Source organism: Glossina fuscipes, unplaced genomic scaffold (genome assembly GCF_014805625.2).
Source record: "Glossina fuscipes isolate IAEA_lab_2018 unplaced genomic scaffold, Yale_Gfus_2 3, whole genome shotgun sequence".
Classification (NCBI taxonomy): domain Eukaryota; kingdom Metazoa; phylum Arthropoda; class Insecta; order Diptera; family Glossinidae; genus Glossina; species Glossina fuscipes.
The window spans coordinates 11,747,395-11,773,215 of NW_023998417.1; the positions used below are offsets into that span (position 1 = coordinate 11,747,395).

A 25,821-nucleotide genomic window follows, 5' to 3' on the forward strand; every position below is an offset into this window, starting at 1 on the left:
CTATGCCCAGAGAGGATGCTGAAAAGACACCATACAACATAAAAACACATCTGAGGCCGATCTGATGTTTTGTATCAAATTTTTCTGCTCCGCTTTGCTTGTTTGCCAACTATGCGAATACAATTGTAATCACGAAAACACGCATTTTAGATCCTGCAAGACCAATGCACATATACTTGGCTTGCCTATGACTACTTAGATAAGATCAATATAATCCGCTACGTTTCTAAAATAAAAATATACTCATCATATTCAAATGGTTAACTTCACTCAAAGCTATTTTAACCGGCTATGGTCCCTAGCAGATGTGAACCTACAATTTAGAAACAAAATTGTTCACAAGGAAGTGATCCGACACAAATGACTGAAGTTTTGTCCTTCATATTTCACGGTAACTTTTTCAAGACCATTTTCCAATTTATGCAACTAAAGGAGAAGCAACTTGAAGCAAACACTTCAATATTAATTTTTATTGTGAAAAATATTGAAAAGTCATACAATGATTGAAAGCTTTGTAAACAAAGGTTTGCATGAAATGAAAACTTATAATGGAATCTTTGATTCATCACGGAAGTGAGTCTTTTTAACAACAACGAATTGCAAGAGGGCGGAAGAGTTTCAAGGTGAAGGAAATGAGAGAAATGATAAATTAAAAAAATTAAATGTTTGTTTTGGTTAATCTTTATTAAGTGCTTTCACTATACAAGTGATTAAATTTTGACATGAGGTGATAAATCGCAAATAATTCATCTCAACTGCGAGAATAATAACCATAAACAAGAGTACAGCAAAATTTCTTAAAATGCATTCAAGAATAGGATTTTAAAAAAAGTATATAAGAAATCAAAGTTTCCCATAAAACGAAATAGCTTTAGAGATCCAACCTTTAACTTCCAATGAATTTTGAGTTTAGCTATATAATGATAACTGAAAGCAATGTAAACTGAATTTGTTCGCCCAGCTACTAAATAGCAAAATTCAGTACAAAATACACTATACTGCAGTATAGTAAATTCTAGTACAAAATACACTATACTGCAGTACAAAATATTTTATACAGTAGTACAATGAATTCTAGTACAAAATACACTATACTGTAGTACAATATATTTTAGTACAAAATACACTATACTGTGGTGCAATATATCTTAGTACAAAAATGCTTTTCTTTTTTTATTATGCATGTATGCATATAAACTTATTTCCTGTTTGTTATGTTTTTATTTTATTGCAAAGTTTTACCAACAAATACTTAAGAATAGAATGTAAATTTTTAAAAAAGTCAGTAGATACTTTCAATCTTCTTTCAGTTAACCCGCATTTCTAGACAAATATACGTTGAAATACGTTTATCGAGACGAACGTTGAATAAATACGAGGCTTATTCGAAAGAAGTTAGTGCTTTTGCGAAGCAATTGAAAGTTCATGATCAAAGCTTTGATATTAATTAGGATTTTATGTACAGCTATTCAATTGTAAATTTTCTCTTCCATTTGCTCTTTTATTTAGCGAGACGTAAAGTGCAAAGCATGAAATGCATATGGTTTGGGCAGATGCTGGAAAGGCGGCAGGCTCTTGCATAAAATTTTCAAAGATAAAGGTTTGAGGAAGAAGGCTTGTAATGTCACTCCAAAAGAGAGCGCAGCAAATTCCCCAGAGATTTCATTTCTGTCGAGCTTTGTCCGAACTTTTAGTAATATGGTCAGGATAATGATTTATGGTTGAATACTTAAGGGATTTTCGGCAAGTTAGAGATTAGTTCTTCATGATGCTTACAAAATTGTTTACCATTACAATCCGGTTTGCCGCACAGTCTCGCAATCAGCACAGAACTCAGCCGCTTAAGGAGCTTGGAACAATAACCGCAGTACCATATTCGATAATTTGTCTACGAGCTATGACCTGAACCAAAGTTTAGGCAGAACTTGCATTAATAAATAAAGTTTCTCTCATCTTTTGTATATCTATGGCCTGTGTACGATATTTTGCGGCGTATACGTAATTTGTTTTGATCAATAAAGGAATTCAAGCCATAATTATTCCCATATATTCGAGAAGTGCCTTGGCTACACACCGTGGTATGATTCGTTATGAAAACATTATTATTTAATATTATTACTCTGTAATCTTTACTATGATCCCAAAAGAAAAATGATCAAAACCATTTCCTTCAACTAATTAATACATTTTGCATGTGATCGAATTTACCTTCTAATGATCCGGTATAAACACGAGATATATCGTAATCCATAGGACCTTCTGTAGTTTCTATGCGAACATCATTGGCGAACACTGATAAGGGATCTTGTCGCAAAATCAAACGAAATTCTCTATAAATAAAATTAGAAAAGTTGAAAATGAATATAAAATTTTATCGAAGAGTTTATCAAAATACATAGTACATAAGAGAATTTAATGTCTTTTCTTGTTGTTCTTGTTATTCCTTCTTTTTTTTTTTTCTTATTTTTTAATGCATCTTGACATTAAAAAGAAATTTATATACAAACTGCGCACTAACGGAGTGTACAACACTTTTGCTGACAGTTGTAAATGCTAGGAATAATGATAACTTTTTTAAAGTGCCGTAGAAAGCTTCTACCATTCACATAAAATACATAGAAAGTAAATAAACCGAAAGCAGCAATAATACAGTATTGAAAAAAATATTGCATATTAGAGGTTAAGATGAGAAGTGAACTAAACACGGAAAGATGACATTGTCATCACTCGATTGCACTTACTTGCACAACCGGCCAGTTTGACAAATGACATAAACACTATATGCTACTCTATATACATTGTATATAGCAGGGACATCTTGTGTTCATTGAAACTTTGCCAATCACATTACGTTACATCGATCGACTTTTACTTTCAAAATTGATATCATTTCCTAAGACAACGATTTTGAGGGGTCTGAGCATTGTTGGAGCAATGGAAACAATGGTGCATTGGGGTTTACTTTCCCCGAATGCAATATTGTAAAAAATATCGAACCTCATCTAGTAGCCGATGCCAGGATAAGCAATCCTCCTAAAGTTCCTCAACAACTTATTATTAGGGAACGTACTTTTGTAAAACAAAGACTACACTTAAGCATGAAGACTGAAAAGAGGATTATGTGGTAGGCATCGACCAAAATGTGAAGAAAATTGATCGGAATATTGATGAAAGCGTTAAAGAAAGTGGAAAGAATGTTAAAGAAAACCGAAAGAAGAGTATCAAGGAAATCATTGAAGATAGTCTGAGTGCTTCCTCGGAAATCCTGCTCGCTAGAGTTTAAACGAGCAATTCAACTTCCCATCTTGGTCAAGAAGATTAAAGTTTTTAGAAAATATCGTGCATCAAACATCAAGATGAAAGCAATAAACACTATAAGAAACACTGCAACGAGATTTATTCTATATACATGCTTTTAGGATAATACGTAGTAATCCTCAGAGAGAATGTTCATAAACAGGAGATCAAACGATGTTTTTAATCAGACCTTAAGCGGTCATCGAAACAATAGTGTTTACGTGTTTGTGGTCGTCTTTCAACGAAGGAAGCAAAACAGCGATTTGTTTGGATGATTAACTCAACAATGAATTGTCGCCAGTGCAAGTGTGTGTAAAGTCCACCTAATGATAAACTGCTTTGGAAAAGCTTATGAAAGACTTCTCCAATGTCCGAACTGTAAACAGATCTTCAGAAATATCTTATTTCGGCGCGACAAAGACTTTACGTCGATGCCTGTTACGGTACCTAATGGCATACAGGGTACAAATTGCATCACTTCTGATTGCAGTCACAATCATCATGGAACTCTTTGAACAGTCAATGCCAAAGACAACACAACACAAGAAACTTATGTTTTACACCAGAGTGCTGACTATGATGAGATTCATTTTCTGGCTTAAATGTCTCAATGATAATGACAGAAAATATGGACTCAACAGACGGCGCACTACCGCCTCCTACAGTCCGCCGATTTTTACATACGACTGCGACTGCATAAAGAGATTCATTACGGCGATTCTGCTAGAAGTTAACAAAAGCATTCCAAGATATTGCATAGTATAGTTTCGTGCTTAAAATTAGAATGCTTCTATCATCAAGCCGCAATAAAAAGGCATTGAAGCTCACCATTTACCTTTTGCGAAGACAGTCAATTATTTTTCAATCTTTAGTCGTCACCGAAGAGTGGGTACAAGACATTGTTATCTAATACTTAACGCTATAATTCTTCCAGATGCATATAGTTGTTGCATTAAGGTTCACATCTATCCAAAACTTTCGTGACATACAGATAAACCTCTTGCAATTGAGAATTTTGAGGGTTTTGTTGCCAACTCAAAGGCTGCCAGAATTCGGGGCAACTTTGCAATAAGTACATCGTATTGAATACCCTTCTCGTAATAATGTCAACTTTTCAGAGGATATCAACAGTTAAGGGTGTGAATGTAAGGTGAACGGTGTTGGGCGCATTAAAATCCGCCAAGTTGGCTGCAAAAAGAACCAAATGCAAATACTTGTTACGTATATCAAATCTATAGGAGCTCTAGAGAGATTGCCAAGTTATTCATAAAATTCTTCCTGTTTTTCTCTTCTTTCTAAGCTGTGTACATCCCAGGCGAGTAAACAACTGCAAACCTTAAGCATTTTGTAACACTTAACAACAAGCCCTTTTTAAGCATTAACATACATTAAAAAAAAAAAAAAAAAGGAAAAAGAGGCAAAACCTTAATAATTTGTCGTATGCTTTGCTTTAAAAATTTTATCTTTGCAAAGGAATGTTTACTTATCTGATGTAAAAATGCTCTCTGCTTTTTAATGTTTATTGAAATTCAAAGCAGAGCCGTGTAGAAGGGAAAATGGATGTTCAAAGTTTATGACTAGTACGTGTACAGCGGAGAAAAATGACACAATTTTTATGAGCATCATTTACACACCACGCTTATCAATTCTGTTGCTGCACATCTTTGTTATTCTTGTCAGTTAATAGTCAACACACCCCGAAAAGATACAATATCGATAAAGATAAACTAAGCCTTTGGCTTTATTATTTTTGCTATGCGAGTATGCGAGTAATGTGTGTGTGTGTGTGTGTGTGTGTGTGTGTGCGTACGAAATGCCATATTAAAATGTACTAAAATATTTATTAAGATGTGCTGGCTGTTGGTAATTTCTTATCAATTTTGTTTTCAATGTTGTTTTATTACGGGTTCAACATTACGCTCCAGGACTGAACATAGTGTTTCAGTGCTTCACTCTGTGAATATACATATATATATATATATATATGTATATATATATATATATATATATCTTGTTTAGCATCTTTAGACACTTTCGTGTTGCACACTTACACATGCTGATATATAACATCGACAACGGGCACAGAATGAGTGTGCTTTACATGTTGATTTTTCAGGTTTATTGCATTTCTACCGTATTTTCTTGTTCATATACTTACATTTATATTACTGCAGAGATGCCTTTAGGCTACATGTCAATGATTTTTCTTCTTTGGTATTTCTTGCAACATAATTTCTCGGGCAATGTTTCCGTTTTTTTTTTTTTTTTTTCTTATTTTCGTTTTTTGTTTATTTTACAATAAAAACATTAGACATAAATACATAATATCAAGTAGCCAGGATGGCATTAAATGGCACTGCTTGGCCAAGTTAACGAATATCTACCAATTTTGTAAAGTGAAAATAAAAAAATAAAAAAAATTAAAAAAAAAAATAGGTTAAAACGTCATGACGAAAAAATATATGTCAAGTGCTAAAATTGAAACAAATCTTGGATTTAAATTTAACATAACTGTAAAAGAGAAAAATAACATCGAAGAAAAAAAAAAATATAAATGAAGTCTACTTTGCAATGAAATACTCGTATAGCCAGCCAACAAACATAAAAAAATGTTACGACTTTTTTGGATAACTATTGCGATTCATTGTCAACGATTATTGTCATCAATCAAAGCCGTGTTATTATGTCTGGCTGAAATGAATCTAAATGGAGGTCGAACAATGACAAGGCTGGTTGATCGAAATGCGCGGACTATGCTGTATGCATTTTTAATATCAAAAAGGAAATATTTTTTGTTCAATACTGAGGATATTAAATAGAGTGAGTTCTAGTGGTCGCTACATTCTTTCACTTTCGAGAACAATTAATGCATCAGTCTCTTCAATTGAATTTATCTTCTCTTCTCAGTCAAGCTAAGCTTCTTATACGCACAAACACCTCTTTTTCATATATTTGCGCATGTTCCACGAATGGAGATTAGGATAGGATCATACGTATAGAAAGGTGGAGGTTCTTTCTTTCGTCTATAGGCACATGACGTTTATAGTAGTCCTATATTCTTAGTGTTATAAAACAAAAAGAGTAAGAAGTGTGCTCTTGGAAGCACTGACTAATTTTAAAGTGATGATAAACAAGCTAACGACGACATCTGCTTATCACCAATTAGCATGAAGAGTTAGCTTAAGCAATGCGAATGCCGGTCTTACTGCGTTCAGGACTTGTGAGCCATCTGCAGCTTAATACAAGACACTGCTACTTATTGCCGCGACGGAATTCACGCAACCACTCCCAGTAGTCAGGCGTGCAGCAGGCAGCAACATTGAAGAGAAGAGCGGAACAGTTCTCCTTGGAGAACCATTTCTCACGAAGGCCTGCAGCCCAGGTAGTGAATTCAACATGACTTGAAATGTTGAAAAAGGCCTTAGGTTGCGATGAAGAACGTGTAATCTGCACAACTCATTGGATGAGGACAAGGTCTGTCTGCATTGTTTACCCTTGCCTTCTTCTCATATAAGATAGCAAGCCAGTAGCCAATAGCGATAATATACTGTTAGGTAAACTACATAAACACTAAGCCACGTAAGGCTACGGCAAATGATGCTGTTACCAAAGGACATAAATGACGTCTTCGGGAAAACATCATCAAATTTATTGAAGTAACAACAGTCAGAAATGTTAATTGAGAGGAATAAATAAATTATTAAACAGTAATCGCTGATCCATCTTCATATCCTTGGTCTCTTCAGTGCTTTAATAAAGTGACAGTACAAATTATAACAGTTAACTTATATATTCATGTATGCAAACTCGCACTTAACGGCACACACATAAACGCCAAGTGATTTCCTCTATTAATAACGAAACGTGGCAGAATTTCATTGAATATTTCCAACTATATTACTGCAGAATTGCTTACTAGCAAATAGATACGCCAAACAACATAACAACAACATATGTGCAACATGAAAATGCATCCGGTAGACAAATGCATAGATGAGGTATATGAATTTACATTTACACGCGCGCACACACACACACACACAAGCATGTATCGGAATTCAACAGCAATCATACACCCGAATAAACACTCTCAGCAAAGATATTAAAGCTGGGAATTCACACATGTTTATATGGGAATATATATATTTATATAACGGTATATATACGTAAGTACGTAAGACATGGTGGTGGTATGTGAGGGTATTGTTAAACATGCAACGCTCCAGTCCGAATCGAACAATTTAAATTTCTAAATAATACAAAGCGTATTCCAACCTCAGAGACTATTTTGTTAGTTATATATTTGAATGCACAGGAAAAAAACAAAATCCTTTCTCTCTCTCTCTCTCTACTTATCGAATTACGTGAATACAATCGTAAAAGAAGGCGTTGTTAGTTACCAGCCAGTTACTGAGGCCGGCTTACTGGGTGGCTGGCATAAAATGATAACAACATAAGCTGACTAACGGAAATCAATACAAATCCGCAAAACTTCCGTTATACGCCATACAAAGCATGAAAAAGGTATTAAAAGTTTGCATGCATGCATCATAACTAGCCCTAAAAAAAAAAAGCCAGTGCAAATCGTTTAGCAAATACGCTACGTAAAGTAGGAAAATCTAAATTATAATAATACGCAATTTTTTTCTTTTTTCTTTTCGCTTTTTTTTTTATTTTTATCAAGCGGTAGTAGCCTGTACTGTACATAAATATTGTTAATCAAACGATTTATGGCAGAGATATGAAAAATAGCTTAGAATTGAAATAACGCAAAAAAAAAAAAAAAAAAACAGGAAATAAAATAGTTGCATGTAGAAAGAAGAATTTTTAAAACTGACCAACGTTATGAACTGTTTTCAAATACACGAACACATGCATACACTCACGCTTGTGTACCTCTTTATGCATTGAAAAGGGCTTGAAAAGTACTGAGTTTTTCGAGAATAAATTAATTATCATTGGAAAATAAGACTATCGAGTCGGATATGCCTTGATTCGTTCGACGTTTTCCAGCCATTTTTCTGATAAATCTTTTCATTGATTACAGCCATTCTTGAGAAATCTGTAAAGGGATGCTAGCGGTATCTATATTCCTTCGAGCTATATAGTTAATGGATTGAAAGGCTGTATTAGTTTCTAATAAATCGTTTGACCTCTAGATCAAAATAATATTCGGATAGCTGACACTTAAGACAACATGTATGCAAGTACAAAACCTCCTTCTCCTATGCGTCCGTATCAGTTAGTAATTATGTAACGTCCTTCAAAACGAAAATTCATTACAATTGTTTTAGCAAAGAGCATCTCGTGCTATGATATTTTTTTTATCATCATGAATAAATTTTCAAGAAATTTTCTCTTTTTCGGACATGTCATGAATCCTATACCGAAACAATACTTGATTTTTGAGATTCTTCTCGAAAGCAAGCATTTTTGAAGAGCAGCGTAAGAGTCGAAGCGCAGCCCAAGCAGAATAAATCAACGGGTGAAATAAGTGTTCAGTATCTGAAGCCCAAGTATCCTGTAAATACACCAGTGCCAGTGCATTGCTATTAGCGTCCCCTGACCGAAAGATAAGAAATCGTTATAATTAAAAATTCTCCTATGACGGTTGTGTAATTAAGCGGCAATTTTTCCGTTAACAACCAGGTCAGTCGTTTTCCATATGCAATGTTCTTCAATGATGGTTCCATTAGTTCGGAGGACCTAATCGATCGAAAGGTTGACATTGGCCTTATTGATGGTTTTAATGATTTTCTAGGCCATGCTTTAACGAAACCTATCCATATTTCATCATTTCATTTAACAGCCAGCAATCTTAAGCAGGCCATTTAAAGAGAGGAAGGATCGAAACTAGATCTAACCAAGACCCACAAAAAATACATTGTTTGCACTTTTCAAGATCTTTATTTCAGATGGCCAGGCATAAGTAAATGGCGTTAGTCACCTCTTCTTTCGGATATCTTTCAAAATGCATTTACAGCTCTGTTAATACATATATCATTAAATCGTTTTCTGACTGTGTCCTACGTAAGTTCTATGCATGTCCTCGACGCGGTATTTTAGTATCAGAATATCAAATAACGTCTAGCTGGGCCTTTGACACGTAATCTTACATTAACGATAGTAACTGATTACACAGAAAAGCTCAATACTTTCTACACTAATCGCCAGAACATATATATTTGCAATTTGTAAACATGCATTGAGTTAACTGCACATACCTAGATGCATATTCATGAGGGACATTGATAGGCTGTTTTATAATTTATCGATATCCTGAAGCTATACATATGTACATGAGAAGTTTAATAACCTCAGACCTGAGAGCGTTAGCAGCTGGCAAACAATTTCTTGCAATTGCTTCTAAGGCAGAAAAGGAACAAATCGTTTACGGTTAAGTAAAATTTTCCTCAACATAAAAATATATGTTGTAGGCGGATGTGTAAGCGTACAGGTTAAGCTTTACGAATCGATTTATAATTTCTATTGTAATTACTTACGGTTGAGTGATACACAAACTCTACGGAAGTTTTCAATTTCAAATCGAATAGAATCAATTAAATGTTGAAAATCAAATAAGTACTTATGTGCATTTACTTCTAGTATATAGTGTTTTTTTTTTTTTGTTATTTTCTCTTTTTTTTTTCTTTTTTCTTTCTTTTTTTTTTTTGTTTTTTTTTTTTTTTTTTCTTTTGCAAAAAATTTAATAGATTGTTACATGAAATGCAAAACATTTTTATTGAATCTCTTCTAAATACCAGACACATAGATAGGAATGCAATTCTTACAAACCATCTGTTACGCATGTTAAACATAAAAATCACGCTTGCTAATCCGAAACTAAGTTTCAACAATTGTTTAGAAAATCTTATGTGCGTCTCTGTATGTTTTCAGGACTGTTCTTTAGTGCACGTTTAACGCACGTTTTCATATACATGCTTTTATAATTCAACTCTGGCATTTACTTTAGATAAAATACAAAATTCCAAGATGTATTGCATCTGCATGCAATGTCTTGTCCTGTTTTGTTGTGTGCTATGTTTTTCTTGCTTAGTTGTTATACAACACAACATGCTGCCAGAATGTTATTCTAATATATATGATACTACGAACAAAAATGTGTCCAATACAAAACAATGTAAATAGCAGTAAAGAGTTGGTGAGAGAGAGGAAATTGAAAGGGGCGGGGGAGAGGAAAGGACTTAACAAAGGACAGAAGTTATGACTTAAACCAAAATTTTTGATATCGATTTGAATTGAATTGAATTGAATTTTTGAACATAATATGCGATTCAAGAGGTCCTTATTAAAGAGAATACTACGGGGTTGTTAATCTTCTATATCTTTCGCCTCTCCCGTGCCGGGAAAGCTTGAGCGCAAACAATGTGACGGATCGAAACAGAAAGATAGGTCAAAGTAAGCAAGCCACGTGAATAGCAGCGTGATATATTTGGCCTGTCAGAGAAACCCCACGGAGCATGAGTTCAAAACCAGTTGATTGATTTTTCTTTTCTGCCTTAAGATCTTCATAGACGTAAGGCATAATGAAGACATAAGGAAGCCAAACCATCAAACAACCACACTGAAAATTCCCCATCTTTTGATTTGCCTCAGGCGAAGTTTGCACAGACACAGTAGCGAAGCACACTCAGAGTTCAACGCAGCACAAGAATTAGTTGTCCAAACTCAGCCGTTAAATACCTTACACCTCTTTGTCTAACACAACTTTTCGTTTATTTTCCTGCACAAATACCAAAACTTATGCCTTGTTTCAATGTTTGAGAAGCCCTGATATGAGAGTTGGCCTACAACATACACTAACGTGATTAGAAAATTCAATTTTCTTGTTATTAGTCTTTTTAACACACTTCGCCTGTATTAATAACTTTTGGTCCACTTTCCATAAAACCCATTATTCGAGATGATGGCGAAAAAGCAGACCTTTCTGTGTCACATTGTAGAGCAAATTTTTATCGTAAAACATTGAAATGAATGAGTTTTGCCCACTTTTTCGCAACATTGATTATACGGAACTGAGCTCAAATCAAAATAAAGAAAGGTTAGGAAAAACACACAGAACGAAAAGGAATTTTATCTAATCATATTTTCAGAGCTATCGTATTGCTTATATATACGAGAAGAAGAAGATCAATAAAGATGCAGGCAGATAAAAATAAAGCTGACGTGATTGTTTTAATGTACTTTTTGAAAGGTCGACAATTAAGGTAGTTCTCGATATATATATGCATATGTATACATATTGCCCTTGCTCAACTTTGAACTTTTTATTTTTATTGCCACTGTTCGCTTGCTTTTATCATTTCGAGATTTTTATGCTCACTAATGAAGGGTGGGAGTACATTCGTTTTGTCAAAACGTTTGCAAGACCCGGCAGAAAGCTTCACAGATCTCATAAACTGTACACATAACTCCTTGATTAGGATGACGTTCATCTACGCGTCTGTGCAGTATCTGTAGCATACCTTATCCTAAAGCTATCCCCTTCAAATCTGATTGCTTTTCAGAATGCATCAAATCTGCCCAAGAATGCGTCTACAGCGTAAGATTAACTGGGGTTTTTAATGATTACTCATGCTCTACTACTAGACACATTATAAAAACTTCCACATATATTCTAGAAGGGAGGAAATGCAAAAAGCAACCACACGCACCCGATATAAGAGAGCATGGAAATCTCTTTTCTTTCGTTCACTCTTTTAGCCTTTTCCACGATGACAGTCGAATATAATTTTCTCATTCGTTTCTTTCAAGGTTCATAAACCACGTAAAGTACATGAAATTTTTCCCAGTTTAAAGTACGAAATACACCCAACTGCATCCGTCTTTCCATTTGCTCAACTAGATAAGTATCTGTGATGAACATTCTCCCGTTCGCAAAAATGAAGATATCGCCTACAAATTTGTAAAACAAAGTGAAAATGGCGTAAGCCGGTCAAAGGAAAAGCCTACAGCAATACACACTTTTATTCTGAAAATAGAAAAAATCAGCTGCGCCTATCCGATATTGTAGAGATCGAAAATTGTGTTCTTTTTTCCTTTCTATTAGTCTTTTTTAGGACAACGGTGACGGGTACAAGAAATTCTGTCACGATTGAATATAATTTTCTTACTTATTTCTATTATTATTATTATTAATTTTTTGCATGTTACCTGTCATGAGCGAAGAAATTCAGTCTTATTGTGTGCGCCGGCCCATATTCGCCGATATTTAAAGCTCGTTTTCTTCGATGCCGCTTCTGTTCGATGTGCTTTTCATGAGCCTCATGCAATTGACGTCTGTCGAAATTTGCTGCTTCCCAATGCCTAATGTAGGGTGTTAACTTTTGTGTGTGTCCTAAAAGAAAATACAAAATTTTATTACGTAACGCTTGTTAAAGGCTTTGACATTAAAAATATGTTTATGTATAATTTTACACACAATTGACTGTAATTGAATTGGAAATTCAATGCTGTTTGTTAAGAGACAAGAATACAACGCATAAAATTATCTAATAATTATTTGCATAAACCTCAATACAACACAATGTTTTTGGTTAACCGAAAATATTTCTTTTTTTTTCCCCCTGTTGGTTTTAGGAAAGAAGGGAATGAACATATGTATATGTAAGTACATATGTATATAAAGGAGGGTGTGATTGTGCATTCATTTATATAACGCACAATATACAATATAATGACGCACTCATATAACCATTTGCTTATATATATATATATATATATATGTATGTATATATATATACATACATTAATATATCTATGAACGTATGCTTATAAGTATGTTAATGCTTTGCGGTTACCGCAATGACCACAACTTGAGACATTTGCTTTTTGGACTTATATTGGCCGGGCACAATACAGGCAAAGCAATGGTCCAATGCCAGTTTGCCAAGCGAAATATCTAACTACATGCATATGTACGTATGTTTATATGTATGTATGTATGTATGTATGTATTCATGCATTTATGTACGTATACATGTATACATGAATGCTAGCTTGTACATGTGTGGTTAAACTAAGTATTAAGCTAAGCTATATACACACATATCGTGCACGCTTGGATGAATGTCCAAACTTGATTTTGTGAATTCCAGCATAACATCCATATAACTTACACTAGCGCATACCATAAGCATAGATAGATATGAGCAGCGAAAATTGTGAAAATTGTCAAACTCACAAATATAACATGAATAGAATTTCTTTTACTCGGGGCCATCAGAGCAATTGTCTGCCGCTTGGTTATTCTGATTGTGTACACTTGACTTTACTGGTCTCTTTGTTTGCGCAATGGCCAATACCCTGCACCTTAAACGCTCCCTCTTCCGCATATAGCTGCTGCTATTTCAATGCTTTTGTCAAGTTTAAGTATGCATTGAAATAGTCGTAGGCGTTGCTCATATGCTTAAATGCACTTCATGAACAATCACAAGTGTTAAAGAGGTCATCAGTATGCAAATAATATCTTATGCATTGGCGACGTATGTTGAAATCTGTATGAATGGATTACTGCATGGTAACACATTCATATCGTGTAGTTGGAAGCTCTATATATTTTTGTATATATTTGCACATATGTATGTAAACACATGTATCTATATACATAAATACATGCACATGATATATTTCATTGTAATGCTGGTAAAAACATGAATGTCTGCAACGGTAACAACTATTAATTGAGCTGACAAACAAAAAAAAATATATATATATTGCTTCAATCGTTCAGTTTATAATCACTTCCTGGCACATTGTGCGCACATTTTTACCGTTAACTATTTTCAAAAAAAATTTATTAATTTTTTTTTCTTTTTCGCTTGTTAACAAAGTTAAATGTTAATAAACCTTCAATCTGCTACAGCCCCCGCACTCCCTCCTCCTCGACGCGATCCGCACTCCGCACCCCATTTTTTACCACAAAATCAACTGTTGTAGTAACGTTCGAACGTGCATGAAATTTCTTTATTCGGTCTAACAGACCTGCGTATGTCTGTCTACGTCCGTCCGTCCGTTTATTGTCTATTTTTAAATTCATTTGTTGCATTGCGTGTTAAAAAGTTTATAATTGATTACTTTACGCTTTCATGTCCATGCGAAATTGTTATAATTAAATTGAGTTTTAATTGATATTTAATTGCTTGGCTTTAAAAAGAAAATAAAATGACAACAACAACAATGTTTTTTTCAGCTCACTAATGTTAACAATTTTATAACTTCATATTTTGTTTGTATATATGTACAAAACAAAAAAAACAAAAAAAGATATAAATGTAATCTATTAACTGTACTTAATAATGATTCCCAAAGGAATTGAAAAATACTTTTAATAACTGATTTATTGTGGCAAAATAGCCAATTTATCACTGCAGCCCCTTACAGCTTAATATTTGGCAAATTTGCTCACATCTTTCACCTACACCGAAATCCTCAGTCTTTGCAATAATTTTCCTTTTCACAATGAAATAAAAAATCTGTTTTACAATAGCAAACTTCCATACTACGCAGTAGTTATATAACATATCATTCAATAAGTTGGTAGTATGACATACAAATGCCTCCGCTACTGATGAATCCAATAAAAATTTCATTATTACTTTTTTACACGGTTTCTTGGGAAAATATTTTCCATTTTACACGATTTCTTAAAGTTGTGGAACATGTAACGAAATTTATCATACGTCATATGCACTTTTTCTTCGTGCGGTTTTCTAAGGAACGGATCTACCGTGTAAAAAAAGAGTTGGATGCAATCCTCGAAAAAAGCCTTGAAAACCGTTAAAGAGATTTGCTCTTTTAACTAGATCTTTACATGTGCAAGTCGTGGCCAACAATTAGCATTTAAATAAGCTAATTACGTAGACAAATTTACTAAAGACTTACGACGAATTATTAGCGACAAAGATAAAAATTGCTTTACTTTTTCAGCTAACTCAAGAAATGTCCGTGTACCAGTCATATTTATTTTCAAACTCGATATATATAAATTATCGAAAATCGACAATTTAAAGAACTATTATTATATGATGAAAAGGAGAGACAGACAATGTTAAATTTTAACAGTTACTGATTACGATAAATATGGCGCATGAGGTCTCAACGAACTGTTCCCGTAACTTGGAATCTACAAACAATTCTAGCTAAAACTGTACTGATCTCGGTATTGCCAAGACCGAGCCTATTCGGACCGATCCTCATATTTTTTACAACATAAATTTTCAATTGAGAAAATCATTTTTTTTTTTTTTTACGCGTTTTAGTTTCATTTTATCTAACTATTATTATTTATCTTCTTCTATTTATCAAGCAACATGAAATCAGAACTTGACATGAAACCACTGCGAATGATGAGAAATGAACGCTAGCAAGCGAATGCATAGTTTTATCCATAAAAGTGCACGCGAAATAGTGCGCGCTAGTGTATCAAAAACTCATAAATGTAAACGCTTTTAGAATGTGCAGCCGCAATAAAAACAGTATTAATTTCTGTTCAAACTAATCGATAATAACTCACATCATCATCGTCATAATCATCTCCTCTCTGTATACATATATACTATGCGAATGATGACATTATTTATCAATATCTAACCAACAGTTACAACATCATTGAATATCATTGAAAATGTCAATATAGACAACATTGTCAAAGTCGTCATTGGTATTATAAATAAATTCGAACGTCCGGGGATTGAGTACATAATAATTGTGTGGTTATGCGAACATATATGGATGAATGTATGCGCATTTCGTATGGAATAAATGCACAACACATGTGAAATATAAGAAAAAAAAAAAAAAGAAAGAAAAACAAGAAAACATTTCTCTGGTTTATGATTAATATTTATGGCAAAACCTCAGAGTCGGATTAGTTGGATTGGTTTTGGTGTTATTTATAAATGTTTCAATATATATGAAAAGGATAATAAATGAATGAATATAACTATCTATGCTTTATATACGCATTTTTGACATACCGATATTTTTTAATGAGAATTTCTAATTAAAAACATATACATGCCCACATAGACCGCGCAAATGGCTTATGGATTATAATAATATTTATATTTGCTCGCGGTTATAGCATATGTGTTATGTATATGTTATTTGTATATATACAAATTAAATCTACATCACCCGTATAAGTTACTGACTTTTTGTGGTCTTAGTGACATAAATTATATTAAACAAATGAAAAATACCATACGTTCATTATAAGCGGCATTATGTAACATAATAATTGTAGTAAAAACAATTAAAAAGGAATCCAGTTCGTCTAGATAGTATATATTAATATCCACATCCGAAATTTCGCTTATCTAATCGCCATCACGGAATATAGCATACCTTTGTGAAGACAACTAAGTTTTTCATAATTGCACAAACCCGATGACTGACTTTTGTCCTTTCCAGCAATGAATAATTGGCAGCCACATATGTGATAATAGAGAACTTCTAGTAGCACCCAGTTCTCTGTCAGTTTTGCAAAGGTCGAAGAAGAAATATCGATAGGGCAGAAGATTTTCATAAAAAGGCGCCGGCAGAGAGTAGAAAAACGAGAAACAGTCGCTGAAGAAAGGTGGACACCTATATTGCCACCACACCGATGATACACTAGTTAAATGAGAGCCTACATCATACACGCAGTACAACAGCTGTGAGGGGAACCGACTCCTCCCAAAGGGTTCTCCCCTAAGCAAGGCAGAGTCTATGCAATACCTTAATTTGTAATGTGACCACTATTTTAGTTTGGCCACTGGACCAATCTTTTATGGGTAGTAACTTGAAGAGGTTTCTAAAACGTTAAAGAGCTAAATACATCCAGAGTTGCAAGCCATAGCTATTGTATATTTCCTCATCGATTTCCGTATTCCACCGTAATATGTGTCGGCAAGGCTTCCCGCCATGCTCTCAAATCAGCTACTGCTTCTTGGCTGCACACCAATCTAATAACGCCAATCTTCTTGCACCGTGGACCTAAAACCTAATTCGTCGGAAAAAGCTTCTTCATCCAACCATATCCGCCTTACATGAAGACGCGGAATTTCCACTCGTTGGAAGGCCCGATGGACAACCGAATCTTGCTAAAGCAATTCAGAACTCAATAGAAACCGTTCAGAAATTTCGTAGCTACGCAAAACTGTTTTATATCCTAAAGCGATTCACTTTATGACGTTCGAAACACTTATTAATGCCTACAATAAAATTTTAATGTGGATTGCTTTGAGAGTGATGAAAATAAAAAATGTACCGTAGTACTAGTCAATCAATCTGATGAATACAAGAACAAGAATTAAAATCAATTTCAAAAGTAAGGGAACGAGCACTGAAAGTAAAGATTTCTATTATGACTTCTAAGTCCCGTCAAAAGGTAACGTTTAACAATGACAAGTGTACATATAATAACAAAGAGATGGGAACAAAAACAACAACAAAAAAGAAAAAAAAAGACGAATGCTGCAGCTGAGGGAAGTGAAGACAGTATACGGAAATTCCATTTCCGTTTAACCCTGTAAACATTTTGAACAATTTTTCATTTCCGTTTTGCCATTTATTTGCTCTTGTATGAGCACACTCCAGACACTAATTTAAAGCATTTCATGTTTCATTCAATAATTCTCTGTGGCAGATACATTTGTATTCGCACTTAATTTTAGCTTTTTTTTTTTTTGGTTTTTTTTTTTTTTTCCAAGCAATACATTTACAACACATGCAAAGCATTTATTTACTTAAATCACACAAGTACACGTAGAGATGAAATTTTATGCAAACACTCCTGCACACATCCTGAATACATGTGAGATATGTATGTATGTATGTACAGCGTTGTAATGCTTTGACGTTCTACGTTCTTTTATTATTATTAACAATTACCCTAAATATAAGTAACAAACACGTAACATATTTAATGGAATAATTTACTTATTGTTTTTGTAAAAGTTTTTGTTAAATTCATTCCTTGCATAGATGAATTCTTAGTATAAAGGGGAATGAATGTAAAAGGAACAAAAAAAAAAAAAAAAAAAAAGGGAAAAAAATTGTCGGCACCTAGAGAATATCGCTTAATAAACTCATTGCGTTTTAATATTCAAAGGCACTAAAAACGAATAAATGAACAAAAAAAAAGGATTCAAGCAAAAAAGGAAAAACTGTCTTATGCCGCAAAACTAGGAAAGTTGTTGCGAAGAATTTCAATTATTTTTATAAAGTTAATCTTGAATAAAAAATGAACTAATGCGCCAACGAGTAACGACGAGCTTTAGAAACTTTCGAAGTAAGCAGAACAGATTCAGTTTTTAAAATCAATTTATTCACAAGCTTTAGATAAGTTTGACACACTGACAGAAGGAAGTTTTTTTGTTGCATCCGTTTTTCCATAAAATTTCTATTGCTTGCTTTACTGTTTTTTCAGCTCTCCTGTTGCGCGAAATTTCAAATAATCTGTCAGTTTTACGAAAACTTTAATGAATTGCTTCAACATTAAACTTTGACTTAAGAGATATCTTATTTATGCTTGAAACACGAACACAACGACGAGATGGCCTTGTTTTAGTAGTGCAGGTTTAGTGCGCAAATACACCTTGAACTAATGCGTGCATAGTTTAGAAATGAATACAAGTTGTGTTTGGCTTCCTTGAGCTGCGTGATTTATCAATTTAATAGGATTACTTTTGATAAGAACGAAACGTTTACCAAAGTCGCTCGAAAGAAATCGCCTTACGTTAGGCTTATTCTATTCATTGTCTAATATTGCACATTATGCGATTCAAATTAAATCCTCATTACTACCTAAGATTGTCTTGCTGGCTATGCTTTCAATATGCGTATGCATATGCCGGTGATGGGTGCACGCGTATGCTTACTAGCGTTATATATATATATGTATATATATAAGTTTTCGTATTTACAAAGTTATTCTTAAAAGGTTTTGACAACAACAAAATATTCCGGTTTTGCACGCTACTCGGATATACAAAAAGAGTATTCCAAATAAAAAATTGCTTCTTTGAAAAACATTGTTGAGCGAACGAATTTAGAATATTCACGAAGCAGTTTTTATATATCGCACAGAAAGCTAAAAATGGACGACTCTCATCTATTATCCCGCATAATAAAAAACTTTCATCAATTGTTTCACATAATAATCTAAGATTGCAAATTGAATGGCATTTATAGTATGTGTCTGTCCATCCGTGCCTCCATCTCCAATTTGTTGTTACAAAACTCGACTCAAGGCTTCATTACCGACTGTAATGCCGGTCTGTTGTTCCCGATCACACGCAAACAATGTTACGATTCTTTAAAGAGTTGACTACACTGCAAATGTAAAGCTGAAAGTTCGTGTCGGTGATAGGGGTGACTAAAAATTTGCAAATCAAAATTTTGCTATTTATCTAAGAGAGACAAAAAACGCGCAAACATGCTTCAATGCTTCCTTCTTAGTGAACACGTACCTATTTCAAGACCCATGACTGTTACTGTTAAGACAATGCGACTCCATCAGATCAGAGATTGAACACAACTGTGGTCAGTTTACGACCCAATCGCCCGCTTTCTCTCTCTCTCTCTCTCTCTCTCTCTCCCCGTCTCTCAATCACTCTGTGGCACACACACTATTCACAACAATGCAAGCAAACTTTCCTAATAAATTTTGAAAATATACTCGAGAGTCACAATCAATGCAATGGTCGCTTATACATTATTGAGCAACAAAACTAAATCTAAAGAGACTTTTCAACAAAAACTTATTTAATTTAATAAAACTCTGACTAAAAAAAAAAAAAAAAAAAAAAAAAAAAAAACGATGCCTTATTTTGCTTTAAAAAAAAGCAAAAAAAAAGAAAAAAGCAAAAAAAAAAAAATGAAGAATGAAAAATGGAAAATTAAAACATTTGCAATTCTGACATTCTAAATACAATATTTTGATCGCATTTGTACACATGTGCTCTCTTACAATGTAGTTTTATAGAAAATGCAACTCACGGCCATTTGAGTCGTTTAAAAACCAGGTCATCAGCGAGCGCCCATTCAAGAGTTCAAGTGTCATTGCATACTTATATATATATATATATATATATATGCATATATGTATATATTGTACATATGCACGTGCATACACATGAGTATCAGGACATCTGCTAACTGACTATTTTTAATCTACGCATACATATTCATACATGACCAGATGTAAAGGTACAAAGGTATTTGTAGGATTGAAGTGAAAATCCTCTAAATAATTGTACGAGTAACAGCTTAATACTATTTTAATGAATTTCAATTTTTTTTTTTTTTTTCTTCTCTCTCTCTGTTCGACTACTTTTTCTTGTTTTTACCCATACCAACATGTACATGTCGTGTGTATTAAAATGCAGCCTAACATAGAGTTCGCACGCGAATTGTGCATATTTTGTTGGCAAAGTGAAAAATTCATTTCTCAATTTTTGAACGCACACACATTCGACTTAAAATTATATATTCGCGAGAAGAAAAAGGAAAAAGAAAAGCAATTTTCTTCTTTTTTTTTATTATAAAACATAATTTCATACGTTTTAACTTATTACAATAATTATTTACATAAAACATTATCGAGATCAAATAAATCGCGCAGCATTTTGATAAGATTTCTTTTGCAGCGACAAGGTTTCTATTCAGTTTCAGAGTTTTTCAAACATAAGTTTTTTTTCTTTCTAGTTCCATTTTTGATTTTTTCGAAAAGTTTCCATTGCTGACTAATTTTCAAGGCGCTACGTGAATGAAAACAAGTAAGAAAATTATATTCGGTCGTGAATGAATCTTTTATACCTAATAACCATTATACCAAAACAAAAACCGGAAAAAACTAAATTTTCATATTGTACAATACTAGGGTTGGGGGGGAATAAAAGTGAAATATTATATGGTGTACGGGGTGTCCTTTGAGTAGCAAGCAAAAAACACGGAAAGAAAGAGCGTTCACAATTTTTATTCCACAGGCGTGTCCTCTGGCAGATTTGGGTTATTTTCAAATTCTTCCAAAGGATGTGCACCACAGATACTATACAATTAGACGGACGGACAGAGGAACAAATGGACATACTTAGATTTATTCTGAATTTGAAACTGGCAAAGAATTGATACAGTTTAGTGAGGGTGACAGTTATCTTTTCTTCTTCCAAAAATTTGAAATCTCCACATTTTCATGACTGCCTTGACTGCTTTTCCTTAAACGTTGGCTTACCAAATACAGAATAGTTAGGCAAGTGCGTCTGCGCTTAGTTCTTTTACATAGGTGTGAATAGAGTGCAGCAAACAGTCATTAGTCATGGCATTTCGCACAAAGTCGGGAGACACAAGCTTAACACTCTCGATCGAATATGAACGTCCATATATCTCTTAGCTGTTGTGTTAATAGTAAACGTATTGGTGAGGATTTTCACATTGAGCTTTTATATGATCTTCCAAATTAATCGCACGATAATTAATCGATTAACGAAAAATTTTCAAACTTTTGCGGGTTCCCTTGTTGTCCTTTGCATTTTCTATTCTATTGTAAGCGAGCAGAGTACAATTAATTGGCAGCTATATGTGAGTGAATGAGCTAATCAAGCGTACATAAACTAAATTTCGCTTTATCATCTATAAGTTTAAAAACCAAACATATCTAATCGCACAGTTGCGAAAACGACAAGTAGTGTCGCATAATATTTTGCTGACTGAACATGTAGAATCTATATAACGTTTCTGATAAGAATTTTGTCTGTATGTTAAAAAAAAAAAAACAAGAGCGCGACAAAATCTCTTTATCGCCTTCCCTGATGATGTATATAAAATATTTCTCCGCAAAAATATTCCATTTACAGGATAAAGCAACAGATTAATTGCGTGTTAAATATTGATTCTTCTTCTTAAAATGTCCCATATATTTCGCTGCTGGATGTTGCGTTGTTTATCAACTTGACATTTTAAATAAACAGAGAGAAAGAGAGAGAAAGAGAGAGATAGAGGCAGATATTACAAAAATTGAGCAAATTAAGGAAACAATTGCAAATATTTACTCTTCTTCTTATTTTTTTTTTTTTTTTTTTTTTTTGCTTTTTTCAATTTAACAAAATCAACATAATTGATTGTATATCGTTGAGTTTTCTGCAAATGGCTGGGAACAACAACAACCGTACAGAATGAGTTTTTAATGATGACATTAAACTTTAACTGTTGCGTGCAAAGCTATTGGTTCAGCGAACTGTTTGAGATTGTTGCTGATACTGCTATAATTTTATCTATTAATTGCATTGGCAGTCAATTAAATCAATTAATTATATGTTGACACTGTTTGTGTGTGCGTCTATCCATGTAAAAATGTAAAATAATTAAATAAAAATTATCCGGTGACCGCGCGCATGCACTCATTGTATAGACAACATGGACATGAGCAGATTAAACCGTAAAACTATTTTCGGTTATTCTGTCATTACCGATCGGACTTAATTAAATTGATTTAAAGAGTATATCGACAAAGTGTCGATTTTTTTAGTGAATATTTTTTGAAAATCGAATTTGAATTAATTCGTCAATGCTGACTGCGATGTTCTTAAACTTTTCGCTTAGATTTCTTGACTTTTTTGCAAGTCCATTAACTATCTAAATCATATTTTTTGTTCTTTTTTATTATGCGTAGTCAACAAAGAGGAAGAAAGCGAAGTCTCAAGCTGTAAAGAGTGGCGGAAGAAAATCATTTCATTTTTAGCCGCGTTTAACTCAATTGCAAGAAAGACAATGTGACAAGTAGGGTTCACCCAAGATCTTAAATCATTGAAAATAACGAAGGCAAACCTAGCTTCGCTGCCGAACCTACATTCTCTGTAACACCTAATCAAATAAACAATCTCTGCTACCTGCAGGTCTCAGAAGAAATATCTCAACTTGAAGGTTAACGTGAAGCTCAACAAAGATTATGTTGCACTTGAATTGCTCAAAGGAGATGAAAAAGTATAACCTTGCTTTCAATGCAACCCTGCCATTGCGTCAACATGCTGTATCATTCACTCTTCTTTCAGTAGCTGCAACAATTTATCTACCAAACATGTTGAATTCTTCGATTGATACTCAATGAATGCGAACTATGTCTTTTCGGAGCAAAAGTTCTGCAAGACTGAATTGAAATTTAAATCTAAAACTTTCTCTAAAGCTCTGCTGTAGATAGGAAATATATGATTCTTTAAGATATGATATCATTCTACACGGAGTCATCGTTTTTAGGTCTTTCTTTTTAAAAATAAATGTCGTCCACATATGCATTCATCAATTGTAGGTTAAAAGAGTAAAGTAAAAACATTATAGTCAAGCAAGGTCGACTATGAAATAAACCACACCACAAGGCCGCTTAAGATAATTCTTCATTTATATTCGTGATAAAATAGGAAAAATTACAACTTTTTTTACATTTAAAAGTGCACTTTTCATGGTAACACTCATTCTCTCTCTCTGACTCTTTCTAATTTTCTTTATCCACGTTAAAGGTAAATGAAAATATACTCATTTTATCATAAGTAAGTTTTGTCCGCAATTATGCATCCCGAGCCCTATGAAGTATGCTGTGTATGTAGGTTATGGTCATTCTCAACCTCGGCATTCATGCTGTCGTATGCCTCCAACCGTAAATTCGAATGTCTCCTTATTTGTTTTCTATTAAAATGAAAAACTATATCCAAAACGTAGCTTTCTCACATACATTGACTGTTTAACATCGTACTGGCTTGTAAGCCGGCACATATTCGCTTAAAACGAGAAAACAATGCACACAACGGAATGCATGTACAGCTGTGCTAACAAAAAATATATAAAAAAAAACAAAAAAAAAAAAATAACAGAAGTTCACCTCCTCACTATAACATCTTGTAATATTGTTTTTGTTGTTATCTTTTGAGCCTCATTGCCCGCTAAACCTACTGCTTACATTTAACTTGGCGTATAACTAAAGCACATGCACATGACGAGTACATAACGTAAGTCATACGTGAGTTTAAAGTCATATGTATAGGACATGGTTGTATGCACGCGGGTGTACAAGTGTGAATGCATGTACATCATTTTTTTCAAGTAATTACACTTTATACAAATGTACGTGTGCATACGTGTACATATTCATCTACATATAGATGAGTAAGTGAATGAATGAGAGACTACGATGACTGACTAACTGCTTGACTAGATAACTAAATGCAGCATCAACATCATTTATATATAAATTTATACATATACATATATATATATATGTATGTATTACAGACACTTGCACCTACTTCTGCATGACCCCGTTCTTTTCGGTATCTATTACCGTATAAACTCTTTTGCTCTGATTCAGTTTCAAAGAGGCTTTGCATGCCTTTTTCGTTAGATGTGTATATATATATATACATATATATGTATATATATATGTACGAATGAATAAATGGTTGAACAAATGTTTAAAGGAGCATATATATGCACATACCTCTCTACATATGTATGAGTTGTTTAACTTTAATTATTTGTGTATATTTGTCTGTTAGCTTATATACAGAAAGTGTACAAGTATATGCAAATGCATGAAACCTAGAATCTATTTGCCAAGTGAAAGCAGCAAAGTTCTCTTTCAGTTTACGTTTATTCAGTTGAAAAAGGAATTCAGTTTTTCAAAATAATTTTCATACCTTTATTAATCAAAAGCATATCTTAGCGAATTATTGGGATCTACTCTTCTCTTCCAACTTATCGAACAGCATTATTGATGTTCATATTCCACTCGTTTTGCGTATTTTATGATATAATACGTACATGGCATTACAATCATCATTGAAGACGAGGTTATTCTAACTTTCATATCTCTTTTGTTATGACCGGTAATAAAAAAAAAAAAAAAAAAAATATCTTACGCTAGAAAAACAAAGCATATACCCTTCAAAAGACATGCGTGTCTGTCCGTCCATCTGTACCTGTACTCATATACATAATAGAAAACCCTAACACCACCTGCAGGTGACATACATATCACAAGCTGTGTTTTTTTTTTTTACAGCTTAGACATCCGGTAACTGACTAACCAGCCGTATGAACAACACATATGGTAAAGCAAAAATTTGTTGTTTGGCATTTTTACTTGTTAAACTCGAGCGGCATCCTGATTCCGTATGAAAAGAAAGAGGATCAATTTTGAGAATCGCGCGCATAGAAATACATGAGTAGATCCACGCGTATTATCTACAACGACTGCGAGCGAGATTAAAAACATTTTATTTTTATATAAATCTTTTGGAAAGTCCAGCCAATTAAACGATGGATAGGAAAAGATACGATCTAAACGGAATTCATTTTTAATTTCAATTTTACCATTCCGTTTCCCTTTATACGTTTATTTTAATTTTTCCTTTTCAAAATTTTGCTAAAAAAATCGGAAATAAAAACATGTATAAAATATTAAATAAAACACGTAACATGCATACAAAGACAGTTCCGAAAAGGAAAAAGCTTGACAGTTAAATATTGATG

General features: G+C 33.6%; 1 protein-coding gene across 1 annotated transcript in view; it reads right to left on the reverse strand.

Annotated features, from left to right (window-relative positions):
• LOC119634712 overlaps positions 1–25,821 on the reverse strand; it is a 129,738-nt gene that overhangs the window by 64,041 nt on the left and 39,876 nt on the right. Inside the window, 2 exon segments of the mRNA XM_038029036.1 lie at positions 2,209–2,330; positions 12,472–12,655. Of these exon segments, the coding sequence (XP_037884964.1) occupies positions 2,209–2,330; positions 12,472–12,655 (306 nt within the window).